General features: G+C 52.5%; 7 protein-coding genes across 7 annotated transcripts; 2 read left to right on the forward strand and 5 right to left on the reverse strand.

Moving 5' to 3' along the window:
* Positions 1 to 42: 42 nt before the first annotated feature.
* An08g05010 (uncharacterized protein) lies at positions 43 to 2332 on the reverse strand (the record flags this gene model as incomplete). The annotated part of the gene is made up of 7 exons (XM_059749036.1): positions 43 to 113; positions 177 to 466; positions 525 to 1209; positions 1462 to 1713; positions 1761 to 1857; positions 2038 to 2145; positions 2186 to 2332. The coding sequence occupies 7 exons, from the start codon at positions 2330 to 2332 to the stop codon at positions 43 to 45; spliced, it is 1650 nt and encodes a 549-aa protein (XP_059604015.1).
* A 196-nt stretch (positions 2333 to 2528) lies between these two features.
* On the reverse strand, positions 2529 to 4395 carry An08g05020 (hypothetical protein; the record flags this gene model as incomplete). The annotated part of the gene is made up of 10 exons (XM_059749037.1): positions 2529 to 2570; positions 2656 to 2849; positions 3073 to 3165; positions 3248 to 3350; positions 3448 to 3509; positions 3719 to 3820; positions 3862 to 3936; positions 4026 to 4112; positions 4188 to 4283; positions 4350 to 4395. The coding sequence occupies 10 exons, from the start codon at positions 4393 to 4395 to the stop codon at positions 2529 to 2531; spliced, it is 900 nt and encodes a 299-aa protein (XP_059604016.1).
* Positions 4396 to 5529: 1134 nt separating this feature from the next.
* An08g05030 (uncharacterized protein) lies at positions 5530 to 8018 on the reverse strand (the record flags this gene model as incomplete). The annotated part of the gene is made up of 5 exons (XM_059749038.1): positions 5530 to 6170; positions 6226 to 7170; positions 7201 to 7731; positions 7788 to 7906; positions 7957 to 8018. 5 exons carry the CDS (start codon positions 8016 to 8018, stop codon positions 5530 to 5532), a joined length of 2298 nt encoding a protein of 765 aa, XP_059604017.1.
* Positions 8019 to 8664: 646 nt separating this feature from the next.
* On the reverse strand, positions 8665 to 10031 carry An08g05050 (uncharacterized protein; the record flags this gene model as incomplete). Its single annotated transcript, XM_001392585.1, has 4 exons — positions 8665 to 8919; positions 9004 to 9669; positions 9755 to 9920; positions 9991 to 10031. 4 exons carry the CDS (start codon positions 10029 to 10031, stop codon positions 8665 to 8667), a joined length of 1128 nt encoding a protein of 375 aa, XP_001392622.1.
* A 470-nt stretch (positions 10032 to 10501) lies between these two features.
* Positions 10502 to 12621, forward strand: An08g05060 (uncharacterized protein; the record flags this gene model as incomplete). The annotated part of the gene is made up of 4 exons (XM_059749039.1): positions 10502 to 10518; positions 10553 to 10624; positions 10732 to 10975; positions 11347 to 12621. 4 exons carry the CDS (start codon positions 10502 to 10504, stop codon positions 12619 to 12621), a joined length of 1608 nt encoding a protein of 535 aa, XP_059604018.1.
* A 1408-nt stretch (positions 12622 to 14029) lies between these two features.
* On the forward strand, positions 14030 to 15417 carry An08g05070 (uncharacterized protein; the record flags this gene model as incomplete). The annotated part of the gene is made up of 6 exons (XM_001392587.1): positions 14030 to 14167; positions 14235 to 14317; positions 14381 to 14525; positions 14605 to 14640; positions 14699 to 15296; positions 15377 to 15417. The coding sequence occupies 6 exons, from the start codon at positions 14030 to 14032 to the stop codon at positions 15415 to 15417; spliced, it is 1041 nt and encodes a 346-aa protein (XP_001392624.1).
* A 523-nt stretch (positions 15418 to 15940) lies between these two features.
* Positions 15941 to 17602, reverse strand: An08g05080 (uncharacterized protein; the record flags this gene model as incomplete). Its single annotated transcript, XM_001392588.3, has 1 exon — positions 15941 to 17602. One exon carries the CDS (start codon positions 17600 to 17602, stop codon positions 15941 to 15943), a length of 1662 nt encoding a protein of 553 aa, XP_001392625.3.
* Positions 17603 to 17640: the final 38 nt, after the last annotated feature.

Below are 17640 nucleotides of genomic sequence, written 5' to 3' on the forward strand. Positions count from 1 at the left end.
GACGGTCCCTAGGCACAGTCACGCGAAGTCATCTCTCGCCATCTATGACGCAACGTAAACAGCTTGGCCGAGAGGGCGCTTGACGTTGGTGCCATATTCTCCCTCATAGTTTCCTAGAGGATCAAGCTTGTCAGCAATTTCTTGTCAAAATATTTAGTGAAGACGGGTATACTAACCGGCAGGGCTGTAGTTGCAAACAGTGAAGGGCAGGGCTTCGGAGGCATCGACGTTACCCAGGCTGTCGCAGGTGACGGTAGCGCAACCAACGTGAGTAGTGGCGGCCCAGACAATCTGGGAGAAGTGACCCCAGTTGTCGAAGTAGGTCATGTCGGGGTCGGCCTCGCCGTACAGGTCGGTGTAGTAGCCCATCTCGTCGTTGTACATGAGGTTGGTGATCATAACGCCAATTTCGGAAGACTCAACACCATATCCAATGTTCTGACCGTAGCCACCGCCGTCAATGGAACTGCAGATTTACGTTAGCGCAAGAAACAGGGGGGTTCTGGAATGCATGATCCACTTACGTGTCGTGCTCATAGACACACTTGGCGGCCAGGGTGTAGGCGCTCGACTCCAAGTCCGAAGACCACTCAAGGGAGCTAGCAGAGTGGTTGCTACGGTGGACGTTGTGGTTGTACAGAACCGCGGACTGGTAAGCGTTGGTGGCGGTCGAGCTAGCGCTGGACGAGGTTGAGGTCGCAAGGGTGGTGGTCGGCGCAGCAGCCGAAGACCAGGACGAAGTCCAAGCGGAAGTCCAGGCGGAGGTCCAGGAAGTAGCAACCTCCTCAGCAGCGGCAGTGGTGGCAGCAGCAGCAGTGGTCGCAGCGGCGGTGGTCTCCACGACAGGAGTGACAACAGACGAAGTGCTGGCCTCAGCAGCAGCGGCGGCAGCGGCAGCGGCGGAGGAAGAGGCCTCAGCAGAGGCAGAGGCGGCAGCAGCAGCAGCAGCAGCGGCAGAGCTGGAGGACTCGGCGGCAGCGGCAACGGCAGCGGCGCTGGAGGAAGAAGCAGCAGCAGAAGCCTCTTGTGCGGCGACGTTCTCATAGACCGTGGGAGTAGGGTACTCGGTGATGGTGGTGGTCAAGGTGACGATGGTCCAGTCGGTCACATAAGAACGCTTGTCAACATTGTTGGCCAAGGCACCAGCGGCGCAAAGGGCACCCAGAGCGAGAGAGTAGCGCATGATTGAATGAGGGGTTGTTGGTTTGTCTTTGCCAGAGCTAAGAGATGATTTACTACAGTTCAACTGTGTCCGATTGAGATCGACTTCTCCGGGAAGTTATGCGGCCAAGAGATCAACAGGCACGAAACAGTATATGGCAGATATCAGTTTATAGAGTTTTTCTGGCGATGAATGCAGATCGACTGCGAAGTTGGTTGCGTTGGTAAGACCGAAGGGGGGTGAGAGTGTGTGTTTGTGTATATGTACGAATAACCAGCACGTATGGACAAAAGAATGACAGCCTTCAGGGAGAGGAAACACTTTTTTGAAGGAGTGGAAACAAGTGCACCCAAAAATAAAGGCGAAAGGTAAGAGAAAGGTTGAAGGGAACGGTGGGAAAAGCCAACGGTAAAGAACGAAGGGCGAGCGGGCGTGAAGTGATAATATAGTCTGGAGCGAGCAGAAGAGCAGCTGGAGTTGGGGCGGCAACTTAATCACGGAAAGGAGGGCGACTCCAGCGGGCGGCGTGTACCCGGTGGGGTCGGCGATCTCTGATAATTAAACGCAAATTAATTCAGACGGGGGTAGCTTCATATACGAGTGGGTTCTGGACGGATCTCGACGTCGCGATGGGTCATGGATGGGGGCCTGTCCCGAGTGAGCAGACAGGCGAGCATCCTTTGACCAGCCAATTTCTTTCAGAACAGAAGACAGAGAAAGGTCAATTCACTCTTTCAAAAACGCCATGCGGTGCCCCCAGCGCATTAATATCGGTTCAGCTCGCGTGTACACCGGCGTAGTTCCACGGAATGCCGTGCCTTGGAGCCTGTGTCCATTGTTTTTTCCCCCGAGTAACTAACTACGTATGTCCCAACCACGAGCGCGTACCCGGAGTTTGGGAAGGGAGGGGTGGGATACACAGTAGGGATTTTTGTGGAAGAATAGCAAAGAGGATCGTCTACGATAAGCTGGTCGACCAGTCCCTTTTGGTTGATGATACATTCCCGCTCATGGCGTTCTGACAAGGAATCTTCCAGGGCCAGGGTCTCTGACCTCCACGTCCCTGAGACCTGAGACGATGTTGGGTCCAGAAAGAGTTGCAGACGCGGGAGAGTGAGAGATAGAGAGAATAACTACTATACTGTGTACAGCCATAAGGCGGCCCGACATCGCGCCTCACGGCAACCGGCAAATCTAACATAATTACTAGCTTCCAGTGACGAGATGTTTTTTTTTTTCTTTTCTGTATTATTTTTCATTTTTGCCCCTGGAAAAGTTGGGGACCCAAAGAAAAAGAGGGCATTTTGCAGGGATTGGATTGTCCAACCGTCGAACAAAAATCCCGTGCCCCTGGCTCGCCACTAAGCTACTCTGGGTCAAGGCGCATGCCGCCCGTTTCAGGAACGGGCTCTTAAGAGCCAATCAACGCCCCGTTCCAGGTTGATACGCTGACGGTGGGTCTTCCCACGGTCGCAATGGAATCAACAACCCACCACCCATCCTTTGGGTCTCTTCCAATTCCACGCTGGCTGGTGCTGGTGGAAGCACACAGTCACTCCTCTCGTTGTTGGTCCATCCCAAAAGTCCAGACCAATGCCTGTCAATGGATCATGGTGACCATCACTCTTCACTCTCTTGCAGAAACGGTTAACGTTCGTCATGCCCAGGATTACCAAGAATTGAGCACCTGCGAAGCTCCGAAGGAAAACTCTCCGATGTCAATGTAAGATAATCTATTCGAGATTATTAAACTCAATAATATGAGCGGAGAGAGCAATGACGAACAGGCATCATCCTCATCATCATACTACTCGCCCTCCCCCTCTCTACGTAGTACAGTAAGTCTCTCATAGTCAGCCAACTTAACTAACCCCCCGGTCACCGCAAATTTGGGGGTCGGGATTGAACACCGCCCACCACCAATTTCACTCCAGCACCACCCGAGTATTTCCCAGGGGTAAGTGCAGGGTCGCTAACTGTGATTAACCACCAAAACTTGGCAACTGACCGACCCACTCACAACCAGGATGGCGCTCGCTAACGTTTCACTTGTGGCCTTCCCATCATCTTTCGGAGATTGGGTACCTGGAGCTAGTCTACTAAGTAGTCTAGTGGCCCGGCTCCAGCTTCTCTCTTTCTTTGCCTCGCAGCTCGATACGGAGTAGTATCCAGACCTTTTCCCGAGGACCTGTCTATCCAGTATTGCCCCAGGACCACTTACTTACACTTGGTCGTGGAGATTCCCGTCATCTAGTTAAGAGGGTGATGTGTAGAAGTTCTAGAACCATGGATATGCCGTGCCTAGGATGGAGTCCATCTAACGGACGGCTTTTTCCCCTTAGATAGTCTAGACGAACACACACGGTGGGAATTGCACCATTGCTAGCCTTTCTTTGGTACAAACGCCCATGACACTTGTAGAGCTTCACACACAGAGAGAGAGAGAGGGGGGGGGGGGGAGAGAGGTTCGCGAGAGGGGATAAAGTCTCTTTGCTTCGACACACAGACCCCCTCCCCCGTTCCATGGTTCCAAACGGATAAAGACACTTCAATCACATTCAGATTTATCATCGTCTTTGAAGTTCATTCTACACCAAGCAATCATTGTCATCGCTTTCAAGTAAATCTTCTTTGCCACTGCATCGGATCCTTGGATACCTTCTTCTAGAAGAAAATTTCGACAAGTCGTAAGCAACAACCTGGCCATGGATACACACCTTGTACCTTGCACGCTTGCCATGGTAGAACAATTGAGATATTATTTTTCTGCCTAACTTCGCACGGATACACACGCACACGTGTGCATTTCCAAAGAATTAGAAGGGTGTTTATTTTCAAAGCATAACAACGAAGTACGAATCACCTGTCATCCCTCCAATCCATCGTTCGGATACATCGGCTACTTGCGCGTTTAGCATTGAGCTTGGCGGACAAGTGTCGACAACATAGTCTACATAGCAAAATTAACTTCATCTACAATCCACATGACATCTACTAGCTTACGTTGCACACATACACATCATACACTTAATGAGGAAGAGCTTAGCGACAAACTTCACCCGAACCATTTCCAATTCTCTGCATTGAATGGGATGACCCAACCCTCGGATGCATTTCCACCCTGAGGCGGATACGTACGCATGTAACAGCCAAACAAACTCGCTTGATTAGCGGAGCATCCCGGCACCAAATTTCGGCTCCGAGTTGCGCCCCTCTCTGGCAGTTTGTCCCATAATACAGATATCTAGAATGGATTGTAGAGTCTATATTTTCTATATTCTATCGAAGAGAACATTCAATATCGTAATGAGATTAGAATTGTGGTGGTTTGTATGTTGTCGTTTACAGAACCTAATGTGGGCAGAAAGTCAATAGTACTTCGTCGTGGTATTACCCGTTATGATATATTTTGTGACACGGCACTTCATTTTCACATGATTGAGCCTATGTTGAAATGATATCCAGTTGTACACACATACTAATCAAGTCTTACTACTAGCAGTGCACGAGATATATAATATGATGCTAAATAACTAGCAGACACCAGAATCCTATGTTACATATGGGCTCATACTAGTAGTAGTAGTTTTTCGAACTATTTCCCCCAACTTGTCCCGACTTCCACGCATGAGGCATTAATTATATACCCTGTCCACAGCGAAATGATAGTCACTCAATCATTTAATCACTCAAAGCGGATGTATATTATCCCTTCCGACAAGATAGACAGATCACAGATCACAGCACCTCAAACACACTCTACTGTACTACCACATCAAAGTAATTTCCATCCCCAGCCAATCACAGCAATCAACATCCCTCCAACCTTCAGCAGGCAACCAACCAACCAACCCGGGATCTCGATCTTGACTGGTACTAAGTCCAGATCCTCGCCGACACTCAAGCAGAAAAAAAGAAAAGACGGATAAAAAAAAGGAATCGAACAATGACGTAGGTATGGTTGAAACAACCGATGAAACTGAAACCCAGACTCAAACAAAGAATGGAAACAATTGCACATAAGATAACCCCTCAGACCCAATTTTGTGTCACCCTCTTTGTAGTAAGCAAACCACATGAAACAGATCTGTGAGACTGATGCGGTGGAACGATGCTCAAGCGTATCGCTTATTGGGTTCCTGACTGACCATTTGCAGAGATGCTGAGACTACTAGTTACTTTGTCAGTCATACGCAAGCTGGGGTGATGGTTAGTAACTATGTAGAGCGCTATCCCATCGGCATTATCTTGGATTTTGTCACCAATTTGATTGACTGGTTACATACAAACAAACACTATAGAGTTGAACTCTCACGTCATCCAAGGCCTGAAGATATACCAAAAATATTTCCATTCAGTTGTACAGTTCATACTATGTTCACTATCCGGCATCGCCCACTTTCACAAACCATGAGATGATTTTTTGTCGTCTCGGACGCTTTCAGTTCCCTATACAACGGATTTCGCGTCCGTAACCAGAAAGATTGATTCCCTACAAAGTCTCCCACGTGAGACGCTCGAATATCCACAAGAGATGCGGTCGTTGTCGCAGTCGATATCGCCAATCCGGCTTCCGCCCGAATCTTCTGTACAATCATGTCCCGCACACAGACTGGCTCATCTGTCTTTCTGATCACCCCTTCGGAAGCTTGGACACTGCCCTCAGTCACGGCTGTAGAGAATACGCCGGTGACATTCCGTGTTCCTGTCTCCAACCCAACAATAGCGTCCAGAAGTCCAACAAAGAGGAAGGGGTGTTGGAGTATCTCCACGGAAAATGAGCGGCACGTTTGCCGGGCAAGCGTCTTGTATCCCTCGTCTTCCAGCAGGCTTCCGAGGCGCAACAGATTGCGGGCAATAACCCCATTGACAGCCGGCGTGGCCGACTCCGTGCCGGTCTTCAGGCGAAGAAGTGGACCCGGAGCCCCTGATGTCATTGTGGAAGGTGTGCTATAATATCCTGCCGGTGTTGTCCCCACATATGCAAGGAAGTTATCATTGAGATATTCTAGCAAGAATGTTAGCAGCGCAAGTCTTTTGCCTAAACATTCGAGGATACTCACTCTGTAGTTGCTCGGCGAACTGCAGGTAGCTGTCATCAAATGTAGCCTCGTACATGTCCAGCAGTCCGCCGATCAAGTACGCGTAGTCATCAGCGAAACCTGGGGTGTTGCCCCTGCCACCATCCCGATAAATGCGCCAGAGCTGTCCAGTAGGCTTCTCGAATAGATTCTCCTTGATGAAATTAATCGCCTTAGCAGCTGCCTCTCGGCATTGTACCGCTTTTGAACTCTCAATCTCCTCGAACAGTGCACTGCACTTAGCCAGCGCACCAATGGCCAGCCCATTCCAGGCAACGATGATCTTATCGTCCAAATCGGGGCGCACGCGCGTCCTTTCGCGATAATCCCGAAGTTTCTGCTTCGCGGCTCTAATGATCCTCACCACTTCCTCTTCTCCTAAGCCAAAGTCCTTTGCGAGCCTGCTTGGGGTTACCTTGACTGATAGAACATTTTGATTCATGAACTCATCATGTGGGTCGTTCTCAGGTGCAATGTTCCCGTCAGGCAGGACACCCCAATGACGGGCGCAAACTCCAGCATCTCGTTGGCCCAGCACTTGTGTCAGTTCCTTCAGCGTCCAGACGTAGAAAGCACCTTCTCGCTTCTCGGTATCATTGGGTGTGGGCAGGCTATCTGCGTCCTCGGACGAGTGGAACGCGCCCGTTGGCGATTGAATGGGTGCGGTAGTCAAGTAGGTAGCCAGGTCGTAAACCGCACCCAGCAGCTCGGGGTTGTGAGTAATCTTGAATGCATCCACATAGACGTCCAAGAGCTGTGCTTGATCGTACAGCATCTTTTCGAAATGTGGCAGGCCCCAGTCACCAGTAACACTGTATCGTGCGAAGCCGTGGCCGATATGATCCCGAATACCCCCGCGCGCCATACTGATAAGCGTGTCAACAGCCATGGCAGTTGCCTTGGCGCATTCATCGCGTCCAACAATGTCTGCAACCGCAGTCGGATAGATGCCCAAACGTAACAGGAAACTTAGGTTAGATGGTGTGGGAAATTTCGGCGCAGTGGAAAAGCCACCGTGGAGAGGATCGTATCGAGAAACAAAATGCTGGTAGGCTTCCTCGAGAAGCTCGAGGTCCAGGTCCTCGTCGGCTTGACGATCACCTTGATAAGAATGTGTCCCTTCTTCAGCAAACTCCCGAAGTTGCTTCGTGATTTCCTTCGCACTCTCACGGCATCGTAGTTGTTGTGTTTGCCAAACATCGCTTAGTTTCTCGAGGATCTCGACGAAGCCAATCGTCCCATTGCCCGTCAAGGTGGAGGAGTTGGGGCCCGGCCAATAGGTACCACCGAAGACCGGCTCCAGATCAGGAGTCAAGAAGACGTTCAGAGGCCAGCCTCCAGAGCCAGTGGTGGCCTGTACGTAGTTCATATAGACATCGTCGATGTCGGGCCTCTCTTCGCGATCGACCTTGATTGGAATGAAAGATTGATTGAGAATGGAAGCCACCTCCTGCGACATGAATGATTCCTTCTCCATTACGTGACACCCTGGCTTGGTATTAGGACATCGCGCGGCCACCACGCGTCGCGAAAAGAGAACTTACAGTGACAAGCCGAATAACCGATACTGAGGAAGATCAGCCGGTTATGGCGTTTGGCCAGATCGATCGCTTCCGCATCCCATAGCTGCCAACCCACTGGGTTGTTCATATGCGCCCTAACCTATCCACGAGTCAGTTTTCGACGCGAGGGCAGGGGTTTGTCCGAACTCACATAAGGCGATCGGCTCTCGTGCAGTCGGTTGACAAGTTTCGGACCGGCATCGGTCGCGCCATCGTGGTGCATGGCTAATGGAGCAGCCATCCTGCTGAGGCCGTAGGACATTCACACCGTGATCCACTTAGATTGATAGATGATTTACCCAGCCCAGAAGGGTACACAGCCTCGGATAGGCACGTTGTGAAAGACGGGGAAATCGTTTGATAAGATACCACCTCCGCGGTTGGATCCCGGCTATTCAAGCTAGACAGGGGAGGGGGGAGGGGGGTTAGGAGCTTGAAAGAACGACCAGAAAGGAAAGAGGAATCAAGATGGGGCAGGAACGGCAGGCCACGAGTCGTGGTGGCAAGGAAGAGCCAACTAGATAGAGGTATAAGGCAGAAGGGCAGCAGGAAGAACGAGCTAGTGGGATGAGGGGGAGGATGGAGCAGGAGCGAGGAAGCAGCATGTGCCCGCGTTAGACTGGCCCGCATCCGGGAGATCGTCGGCCGTCGTGCGTCATGGGTGCATCAACTGGTCACGTGTGCACTTGCTCCTTACTCGGTACATGTCCCCCCTACACAACCTTGCGAGTGTGCCTACAGAGGACGTTCTATAGATCTACGAGTTGTTGTCTAGGCTCTTCTCCGTACGGCGTGGTAACATCCCTGTTGCTCGATTCGCCCCACCAATAATGGGCCAGGGCAAGCAACGCAACTGCACTCAGTCCTCGGCCATTAGTTCCGCCAGTTCCCGTTCCTCTTCTTCCGTCAGCATCGTTCCCGGATTTTGTTGCTCTTCCTCCTCGTCCTCGTTGTTTTTCTTCGCCTCTGCTACTGCGATTTCGAGTTCATCGGGTTTCAAGGACCACTGGCGGATAGTGGCATCGATACTGACGCTGACTACAGTCGATCCGAGAAGCACAAGCCCCGTAACCTCTTCGTAGTGGCCGGAGAAGGTATGGTAAAGCTGTCCGGTCTGTCCAGTAGAAAGCACGATTGTCAGTCAAATCTTCATCGCATAGAATACACCGTGGCTTGGGAATAATGAATATGTACGCACCGATCGATTCCACACGCGAACTTCCTCATCTCGGCACGCAGTAATCACCCAGCCTCCTCGTTCGTAAACCACTACGTCTCGCACATAATCCGGGTGAGTCAGCGTCAAGTTGGGCTTCCATCCATCGTCTCTCACAAGACACTTGGATGTCTTGTCCGCCGAAGCAGTCCAGAGATCAGCGTCGCGGTCAAAGAAAAGCTTGTGGACGTTGGTATCGTGGGCGAGAAGAGCTTCTGTACCAGTAAGGTCTTTACTGCCAGTAGAAAGGTCAAATTGACGAATCTCTCGGTCACTACCCGCACTGAACACAATCAATTCGGGCCCGTCTGAGTCGAGGGAAACGGGATCGAGGGCGAGGTCCTGAATCCCCTTTGCATGCCCCTTCATCACCGCGAGGCGCTGGCCGGTTGCGATGTCGAATACCATGATTTGTGCATCGGCGCCTCCCGAGACAAGGACATCCTGACCTTGTAGTCTCGTGCTGACAACAGACCTTACAAAGTCGGTATGACCCTCGTAGCGCAACTTCGGTTCCCTCGATTCCACATCCCAACTCCAGACCGTCTTGTCCCAGCACCCCGCAAACAGCAACCGGCCATTGGGGCTAAAGCATATACTCGTAACGGGGGCAGTCGGGCCTTTGAAGAGAGCTGCAGTTTCACCGGTCTATAAGGGAGAGACGAGAAGGGAAAGAAACGGCTTAGCCGGGATATTCGTAAGGCATCCAGCAGCGAGATTACCATGCACCTACTTCGAGTATGACCTTCCTAACCGTACCACCACTCTGAGCGACATAGACGGACCCAGTACTCAAAGGATCGGCTGCGACTGCGAGAATCTTACTCTGAAGACGGATGGGATCGCCATTGGTGTTTTGTGATTTAACATCCTTTCGCTTCTGCTCATCAAGGGCGGCTCTGGGAGGCGTGGGGCATCAGCGACTAGCTTGCGGATAGGAGCTGGGCGGTAGGTAATAGAGTGACGAACGTGGTTTGGAAGAAATCATCCCGGTGGGAGGATTGGGCCATAGTGGTTGGTAGGGGGGTCCTAATAATGTGTCTATTGTAATGATCAAGAAGAAAGAGCAGTAACCAGGAAATGGGAACTGTGGTAATAGCCCAAGTAAGACCCAAACAGCACTGGTCTGAGATGCTATCCACAAAACCAGCTTTGGTGAATAATGAATACTAGCATTCCCCGCCAAATGCGCTCACGTGGTCCATTCGGGCAAAACTAACGAAGGAACTGCATGTTGAGCTTCTCCCGCCCACCGGAGCCCCAGCCTTTCCCACCACAAAACCTCCGTCGTTCGTTTTTAAACCTTTTCTCTCCCTCATCTTCCTTCTTCTCTCTTCCTCCCACTTCCTTTCCCTTCCCCCCCTCCTCCACCTCCCTGCCCATTGAACAGAATTTTCCCTCTCCTTCCCTCTCTCCCTCCCCTGTTTCTTTCTTTTCTATCTTGCGCGTCAATCGCGCACACTCCCCTGTCAGCATGGATATGAACCATTTAATAGGGTCAGTGTTCTATGCCACTACTGGTCTGAACCAGGGTTTGTGCGGCTAGGCGGGAGTTAACACCTGGCAGTCAGCGTTTCAACCTGATCTCCAAGAGTGACATTCGGTATGTTCGATCTTTCCCTCCCTTGGCTTTTGGCCTTGGCTACAGCTGCTTCGTCATCGCACCTGGCTCCCCCACGGATTATACTAATACTGACTTGACCTTGTCAGTTATGTTGGAACGTTGCATGAGATCAATCCTGAAGCCTCCACCATAGCTCTGGAGAATGTTGTCTCTTTCGGGACCGAGGGTCGTCGAGGCAATCCCGCTGAGGAGATTGCCCCGTCGGCCAGCGTCTACGAATATATTGTCTTCCGAGGCAGTGACGTAAAAGACATTAGCGTAGCAGAGGACACGAAGGAGAACACTCCACCTGAACCTCCTCAGGTGCCGGATGATCCCGCCATCTTAGGGGTAAGTTTATCAACTCACAACTTCATTCCAAACCTTGCCTGCCCTTTGAGTGCTTTGCGTCCACGGACTTGTTCCGTATGGACACTCGATCAAATGATGAAATATTTCGGATGTAAACTCACAGACCTGTTCCGAATTGCGCAAACAATTCATGTGGATATTTTCCGTTGCCTTCCTTCTGAATGATCGAGAAGCAAAGCACTCTTAATCTTGCCTTGTCACACATATTCTCTTTCTCAAGCCATGATACTAATTAAGTTTCATGAAAACAGAGTATGTCTCGTCCGGGACCTACTTCCCAGGGCTTGCCTCCGTCACAACAGCCTCAGGTGCCTCGTCCGGCGCCTCCTGGCTACCCTCAACAACCGCAGTTCCAAGGCTTCTATCCTCCATATGGACAACGCTTTGGAGCCCCCGGTTTCCCTCCTGGACCTGGTTTTCCTAATATGCCGTATGGAGCCCCGCCACCAGGATGGTTTCCTCCCCCGGGTCAAGGATTCCCCCAAGGACCAGGCCAGTTCCCTCCCCAGATGCCTATTGGACCCCCTGGCCAACACCAGACCCCTCCTCCGCAGCGACAGGGGGTACCTGGCGCAGGCCCCGTAAATGTCCCTAAACCCACCTCTGAGCTTCCCGTTGGTGACCGGCCGTCCAGTAAGCCAGCCAGCCGGAATGCTACACCCGCGCCTGGAGTCTCTGCTCAGAATGCTCCTCCGCCCCCTGTTGAATCGAAACCATCTGTAACGGAGGCCGTACAAGCCTCCAGTATTCCTGCTGCTGCCGCGGCTCCGACTCCGGCCAAGATGCCACCTACTGGACCCCGGAGTGGACGTGTGCAGCCGGCGATTCCGATCTCTGCTCCCTCCAAGCCACCTGTTCCTGCTGTAAGCAATCCTCCTGTCCCTGGCGCTGGGAGCAGTGTGCCGCAAGGTACCGCTCAGGCGGCCATTACCGAGGCTACGCGTGCTGCCACGGCTGCTGTTGCGGCGGCTATGGCCAAGCTGCCCCAGCCAAACGCGCCCAAGAAGCCTGCGCATGGAGAAGTGTCCGTTGAAGGAGTAACGAGACAGATGGCGGAAATGAAGCCGTATGAGGGCAACCGCGCACCCCGTGGTCATCAGCATCCCCGCGGACGTGGCGGTCACCGTGCCCCATATCAGGGACAGTCGAAGAAGGTTGAGGTTCCTGATACGGACTACGACTTCGAGACTGCCAACGCCAAATTCAACAAGCAAGACCTGGTCAAGGAGGCCATTGCCACTGGGTCGCCTGCCCATGAGGCTGAGACTGCTTCCATCACTAACGGGGACATTGAAGCGCCTGATACCAGCGCTGATTCCGTGGCTACCTACAACCGGGCGACTTCTTTCTTCGATAACATCTCGAGCGAGGCTCGTGATCGTGAAGAGGGAACGGGAGGCCGTGTGGGTGGCCGTGAATGGCGCGGCGAGGAGGAGAAGCGCAATATCGAGACCTTCGGGCAGGGTAGCGTTGACGGTTACCGGGGAAGCTACCGTGGCCGTGGCAGAGGAAGAGGCTATGGTCGTGGCCGCGGTGGCTACGGACGTGGGTACTCTCGGGGTCGTGGAGGCCTTCGTGGAGGTCGCAACACTTCGCAAGCCACCGGCGTGCCTACCCAGACATAGGCGAACCCTCGTCTGACCATACTTATTCTTCCATGTTGAAACTTATTACCATGCGTTTAGCGTTTTGAGTGGCTTTGTCTTTTTACTTTTCTTATCTTGCTTTTCTTTGTGCGCTTTGGGGAGTATTGAAATCCTTCCACAACTTTCTGCTTCTGATATCCCTGGCGTCTGATGGAGCATCCTACGAGTACTTGAGCTTGGCATTGTACATGTCGGGACATTTCGGATTGTGATTGGGATCACTATGGGTTACGGTGGGATTGGTGAGCTTCGTGGCTGAAAGGCTACGGTTGCATCTGGTGTCAAATTTGGCGTTAAATAGTCGCATGGGTTGGTCGTGGGCCTCCTTTGCCTTGCTTGTCTGGACGATGATCATGTCTTCTTTCTTGATGATGCCCGCCCGAGGAAAGGGCGAGGCTTTTGCCTGAGTCTGACGCTCCCAGAAGCTGCTCTGGTGGACTCGAGTCTATGTATCATACTACGAGATGATTCCCCTTCGCATGCAAAACCCAAAAAAAGGAGGCCAATTGGTCTACCAACAGCTGTCTTCTGCTCGTAGTTTAGTATACCGTAGTTGGTGCTCTTAAACTGTCTTGGCCTTGTTTGGAGTATGGACAACTTGCCGTATGCCATGGGGTAATCCCGGACGGGGTAGTTTGACTTCTCCTGGCAAAGCTTGTCCAGCATAACCCTTGCCGAGGGCCACCTTCCGTAGTCCAGAAAATGAGTGTATCAGACGCTCAATTGAATCTCTTGTTCTCCCTTAGATTCGACGGTCTTATCGGCTGAAAGGCTTAATCACCCTCCATCATGCGGGGAGAGCTTCCCCCCCCCCCCCCGTTCCGTGGAACCGCCGAAGGCCATCAACTGGCCAGGGTCCAGCGAAGGCCACCATGGCAATCACTTTTGCTCGCGTCGGGGTCTCTCCACTCTCAATCACCACATCACCGATCCCCTCTGATTCGTGCATCCTGGTTTGGCATGTCCATCCTGCCCCATCTTCGGCAAAATCGCCCTCCATTTCAGGGCTCCTTACCTCGGCCAAACTGATAGAGATTGAGCTTCTTCGACCGATTTATGATACCTGTGGGGGAAAACAGCTCAATTTTTGGCCTGCACCAAACGGCACTGCCACTAAGATGACAGCAGAGAGTTCTACCATGACGCAGACTGGGTCGGGGAGAACAAGGATGCTCATCCGAGTCCCACCTCCCCTCATTGCGATCTCCGAGGGAGGGGAAGCAGCATGACATCTACTAAGCGCTGTACTATATAGCCAGTCACAGCTAGTTCCCTTGCATTTCTTTTCTCTGGCACCTCAGACGCTGTGAGCGAAGTCATCTCTATATTATAGATCGAACTAATCCCCTCACATCCTACCATTTGTGTGCCGGTGCTACTGCTTGCCATGTCTGCAACTAAATCACAAATCCCTGACCAGCTCCCCTGGGATCCCAACTGCACCCAGTTTCCCTCTCGCAAGGAGCTTCCCAAGATCCCAGGTGCTCCAGATGGAGCTGCTTGGGTTTGGGGCAAAGATGATTCGGTATGTGAACTACTAGGTTGCTGGTGGTCTGTTCCGAACTATATACTAACACAATAGCGTATCCCAGCTAGGACGACTGAACCTGCTCACACCAGAAAGAGTCAAAGCAGCCGCCGCAGAGATCCAAACTGGCGAGATGATTCGTCTCGAGTGAGTGCTTCTACTACTCATCATGTAAGCCTGAGTACTCTGATGGCCAACTTCCACCCGCAGTCTTCCGTTGAACGTTCCAAACCCACCGGCATTTGAGCGTCAATCCTTCGAGCACAACATCAAAGAGCTCATAAAAGACATCGTCTTCGACGATACTTACTCCCTGAACACGCAAAGCGGCACTCAGTGGGATGGATTCCGTCACGTACGATACTCCCACTCGAAGTTCCTTCCCAAATCCTAGCATTTCTATCTATCTATACTAACAAACAAAACTGATATAGTTTGCCCACGGCGAATCCAAAACCTTCTACAACAACGTACGCACCCCCAACCCAACCCATACAGCCATAAACTAACCCGCCCCCAATCCACCAGACCAAAGCAGCCGACATCATCGGCCCGTCCTCCACAGACCGCTGCAGCATCCACCACTGGGCCACGCACGGCATAGCCGGCCGCGCCATCCTCCTAGACTACAAACACTACGCCGACACCCACTCCATCACCTACGACCCCTACACCACGCACCGCATCAGCTACGCCTCCCTGCAAGCCTGCGCCCAATCTCAAGGCCTCGACCTCCGTCCCGCCTCCCAAGGCGGAGACATCAAACCCGGCGACATCCTCTTCATTCGCTCGGGCTTCATCGAGCGCTACTACGCCCTGACTCCCGAACGACGCGCCGAATATGTCCTCAACCGTCCCCACACTGACCTCCATTTCGCTGGTCTGAGCCAGGAAGAACCTATCCTCGATTGGCTGCATGATTGTTACTTTGCTGCTGTGGCGGGCGATTCGCCCACGTTTGAGGCTTGGCCGCCTGAGAAGGAGGACGGGTTCATTCATCAGCAGATTCTGGCGCTGTGGGGGATGCCGTTGGGTGAGATGTGGGATTTTGAGACCCTTGCGAGGAGGTGTAGGGAGATTGGCAGGTGGGTGGTTTTTGTGACGAGTGCGCCGGCGAATGTTGTTGGTATGTCTCTCTCTTTCTCTTGTGTTGTGTTGTTGTTGTTCTTGGGGTTTGGGATGGGGTTGCTAATGTGTGTGTTGTAGGGGGGGTGGGGTCGCATGCGAATGCAATGGCTATTTTGTAGTTTGTAGATGGGGTTACTCTTTGAGGTAGGTTGTATGTGTGTGTGTCTTTGAGAGAGAGACGACGCATGTTGGTGGTGGTGGTAACTGGTTGGTATGTTGCATGCATGAAGAGGTATACAGCTACAGCGTATATTCACCACTTACGAACACAACAGCATTAGGAATATATCTTTCATGTTCAATTCATTATGGGTCATCAAGTCGTTACACTCGTCAAGAAACAATAGGAAATAGACATAGGAAAATACCCCCCTCACTACCATATCAACTTCTTTCCTCCACTGATGCTATCCAAGCAAACAGTACGGGTGTAGGGTGAATCCAATGCAGCTGCATATACCCAATGCCGTCTCTTTTTGCGTTCAATTCATCATGCATCATCCTTCTTCAACATCTGTTCATGTTTCATGTTTCATCTGTGATCTTCACAGATATCAATCAACATCAACTACCCAAGGGTGGGATAGTCATGTCTACCATTACCAACGAGCACAGTCCAACTGCTCAAATCTAGTGAAGACTTCAAAAGAAATCCTCCGGCCATTGAAAACTCCCCCTCTTCTCCCCATCCTCTGCTTTCCCTCCCGCCAACGCCCGAGCCTTATCCCGCGCCTCGCGCTTCTTCCCCATCTCCTTGGCAATCCGTCTGTCGACCTTCGCGGCCGTAGCAGAGAGATCTTTAGGGAGGGGCGGCACAGGAGGGATATATTCATATCGGGCAGGCTTCTTTTTACTCGGGGATGAAGGAGAGGAAGAAGAAGAGTGAGGACTCTCGACTGTCTCGTTCTTCATTTCCGGTTCGACTACTCCTTGAGAACCGTCTTGCTGAAGGTTATGGATCGGGTCGCTTTGGTGGTAGTCATGGTTCTCTTTGTCGTCTTGGGGTGGTTCGCTGGCACTCGCCGAACGGAGGTCAGAACGGGCCTTTTTCATGCGGAGGCTAGGTTGGATCCGGTTGCGCGAGTTGGAGGCTCGACGGCGCGCGGAGGGAGAGCGGGTGCTTGCGGATCGGAGGGGTTGGGAGCGGCGTCGACCGCGCTCTTCGCCGGAGGAGTAGGCGGTTGTCGATATGTCTTTGGATTGCTTGCGCTCGACGGAGCCGGGGCTGTCGCTGGTGAGCATTTTGGGGAGCTTGGCTCGGCGAGGAGTTGTGGCTTCCTCGGATTCGGAGGGCTTGTCGGCACCCGGTGTGGTTGAGTGCTTTTGGTCTTTCTGTTGAGAAGTCTTTAGAGACTCCGGGTCTGGGGATTTACGCTTGAGGGACGGACTGTCTGCACTTAGGGAGCTTCGTCCTTGACGTTCCTTAGGGGTCCTCGGGGTAAGATGTGGTGTCCCGGCGAGTTCGTGCGGACCGCTGCTGGGCGGGTTTTCGGGGCGTCGCTGGGCGTTGTCTGCCAGGGACGCCACGGGGGCTGATGCAGTCCTTGGGGACGTAGGCGATACTGTTGCTGCTGCTTGATGCAACAGCCGCTCTGAAGGAAGCGAGGGGAGCGCCCCGGGGACGAATTTTCTGGGGTAGGTAATCTCTGGTAAGGGGATCGGTGCCAGCACCTCCTGCTCCTCACCCACTAATTCGCGCAACTCTCGTCGGGCCCGTTCCAGCTTGATCTCAAGATCACTGACTCGCTTCATCAGTTTGGCTTGCCGTTGAAGCTCCTTGCGTGACTTCTGCCGTCGCACTGCAGATCCCTCCAGCTCTTCCGGGAATTTATTTGAATCTTGCCGTCTCACCAGGGGTATCCCCAAAGATGACTTAGCTTTCCGCAATTCTTGGATTGACGACCGGAGGGAGTTGCCTGATTCCGTGAGCTCGCCCGAATTCTGGCGCGAATGAATCCCAACGGGCCTATATTCCATCTGCTCGGGAATCGGGTTCCACGACCGTTGGGGCGTGTTGGACTCTGCATTCAGATTTTGTAAGTAGCTTCCCTTGACGGTCCCCTTGTAGCCAGACTTCTTCAGCTCCGCATATGCCCTCTCCGCCTGACTCAAAGGGTCACCCGGCTGTTTGGCACCTCCGTCTGCCGGTCCGGCCTTTGATCCCCAGGCGCCGAATGGGTTAAAGGCCGATGCGATTGCCTTTCCAAAGCGGAAAATTCCCGAGGGCCGCTGGCCATTGCTGCTGTTACGTGCGTCATCGCGCATGAAGATGCTCGGCGGTTTCTCGCTCACGCTGTCATTCATGCTTCCCTCAACAAATCGCGAACGTCGACCACGAGCAG

This window comes from Aspergillus niger (assembly GCF_000002855.4).
Source record: "Aspergillus niger supercontig An08".
Lineage (NCBI taxonomy): Eukaryota > Fungi > Ascomycota > Eurotiomycetes > Eurotiales > Aspergillaceae > Aspergillus > Aspergillus niger.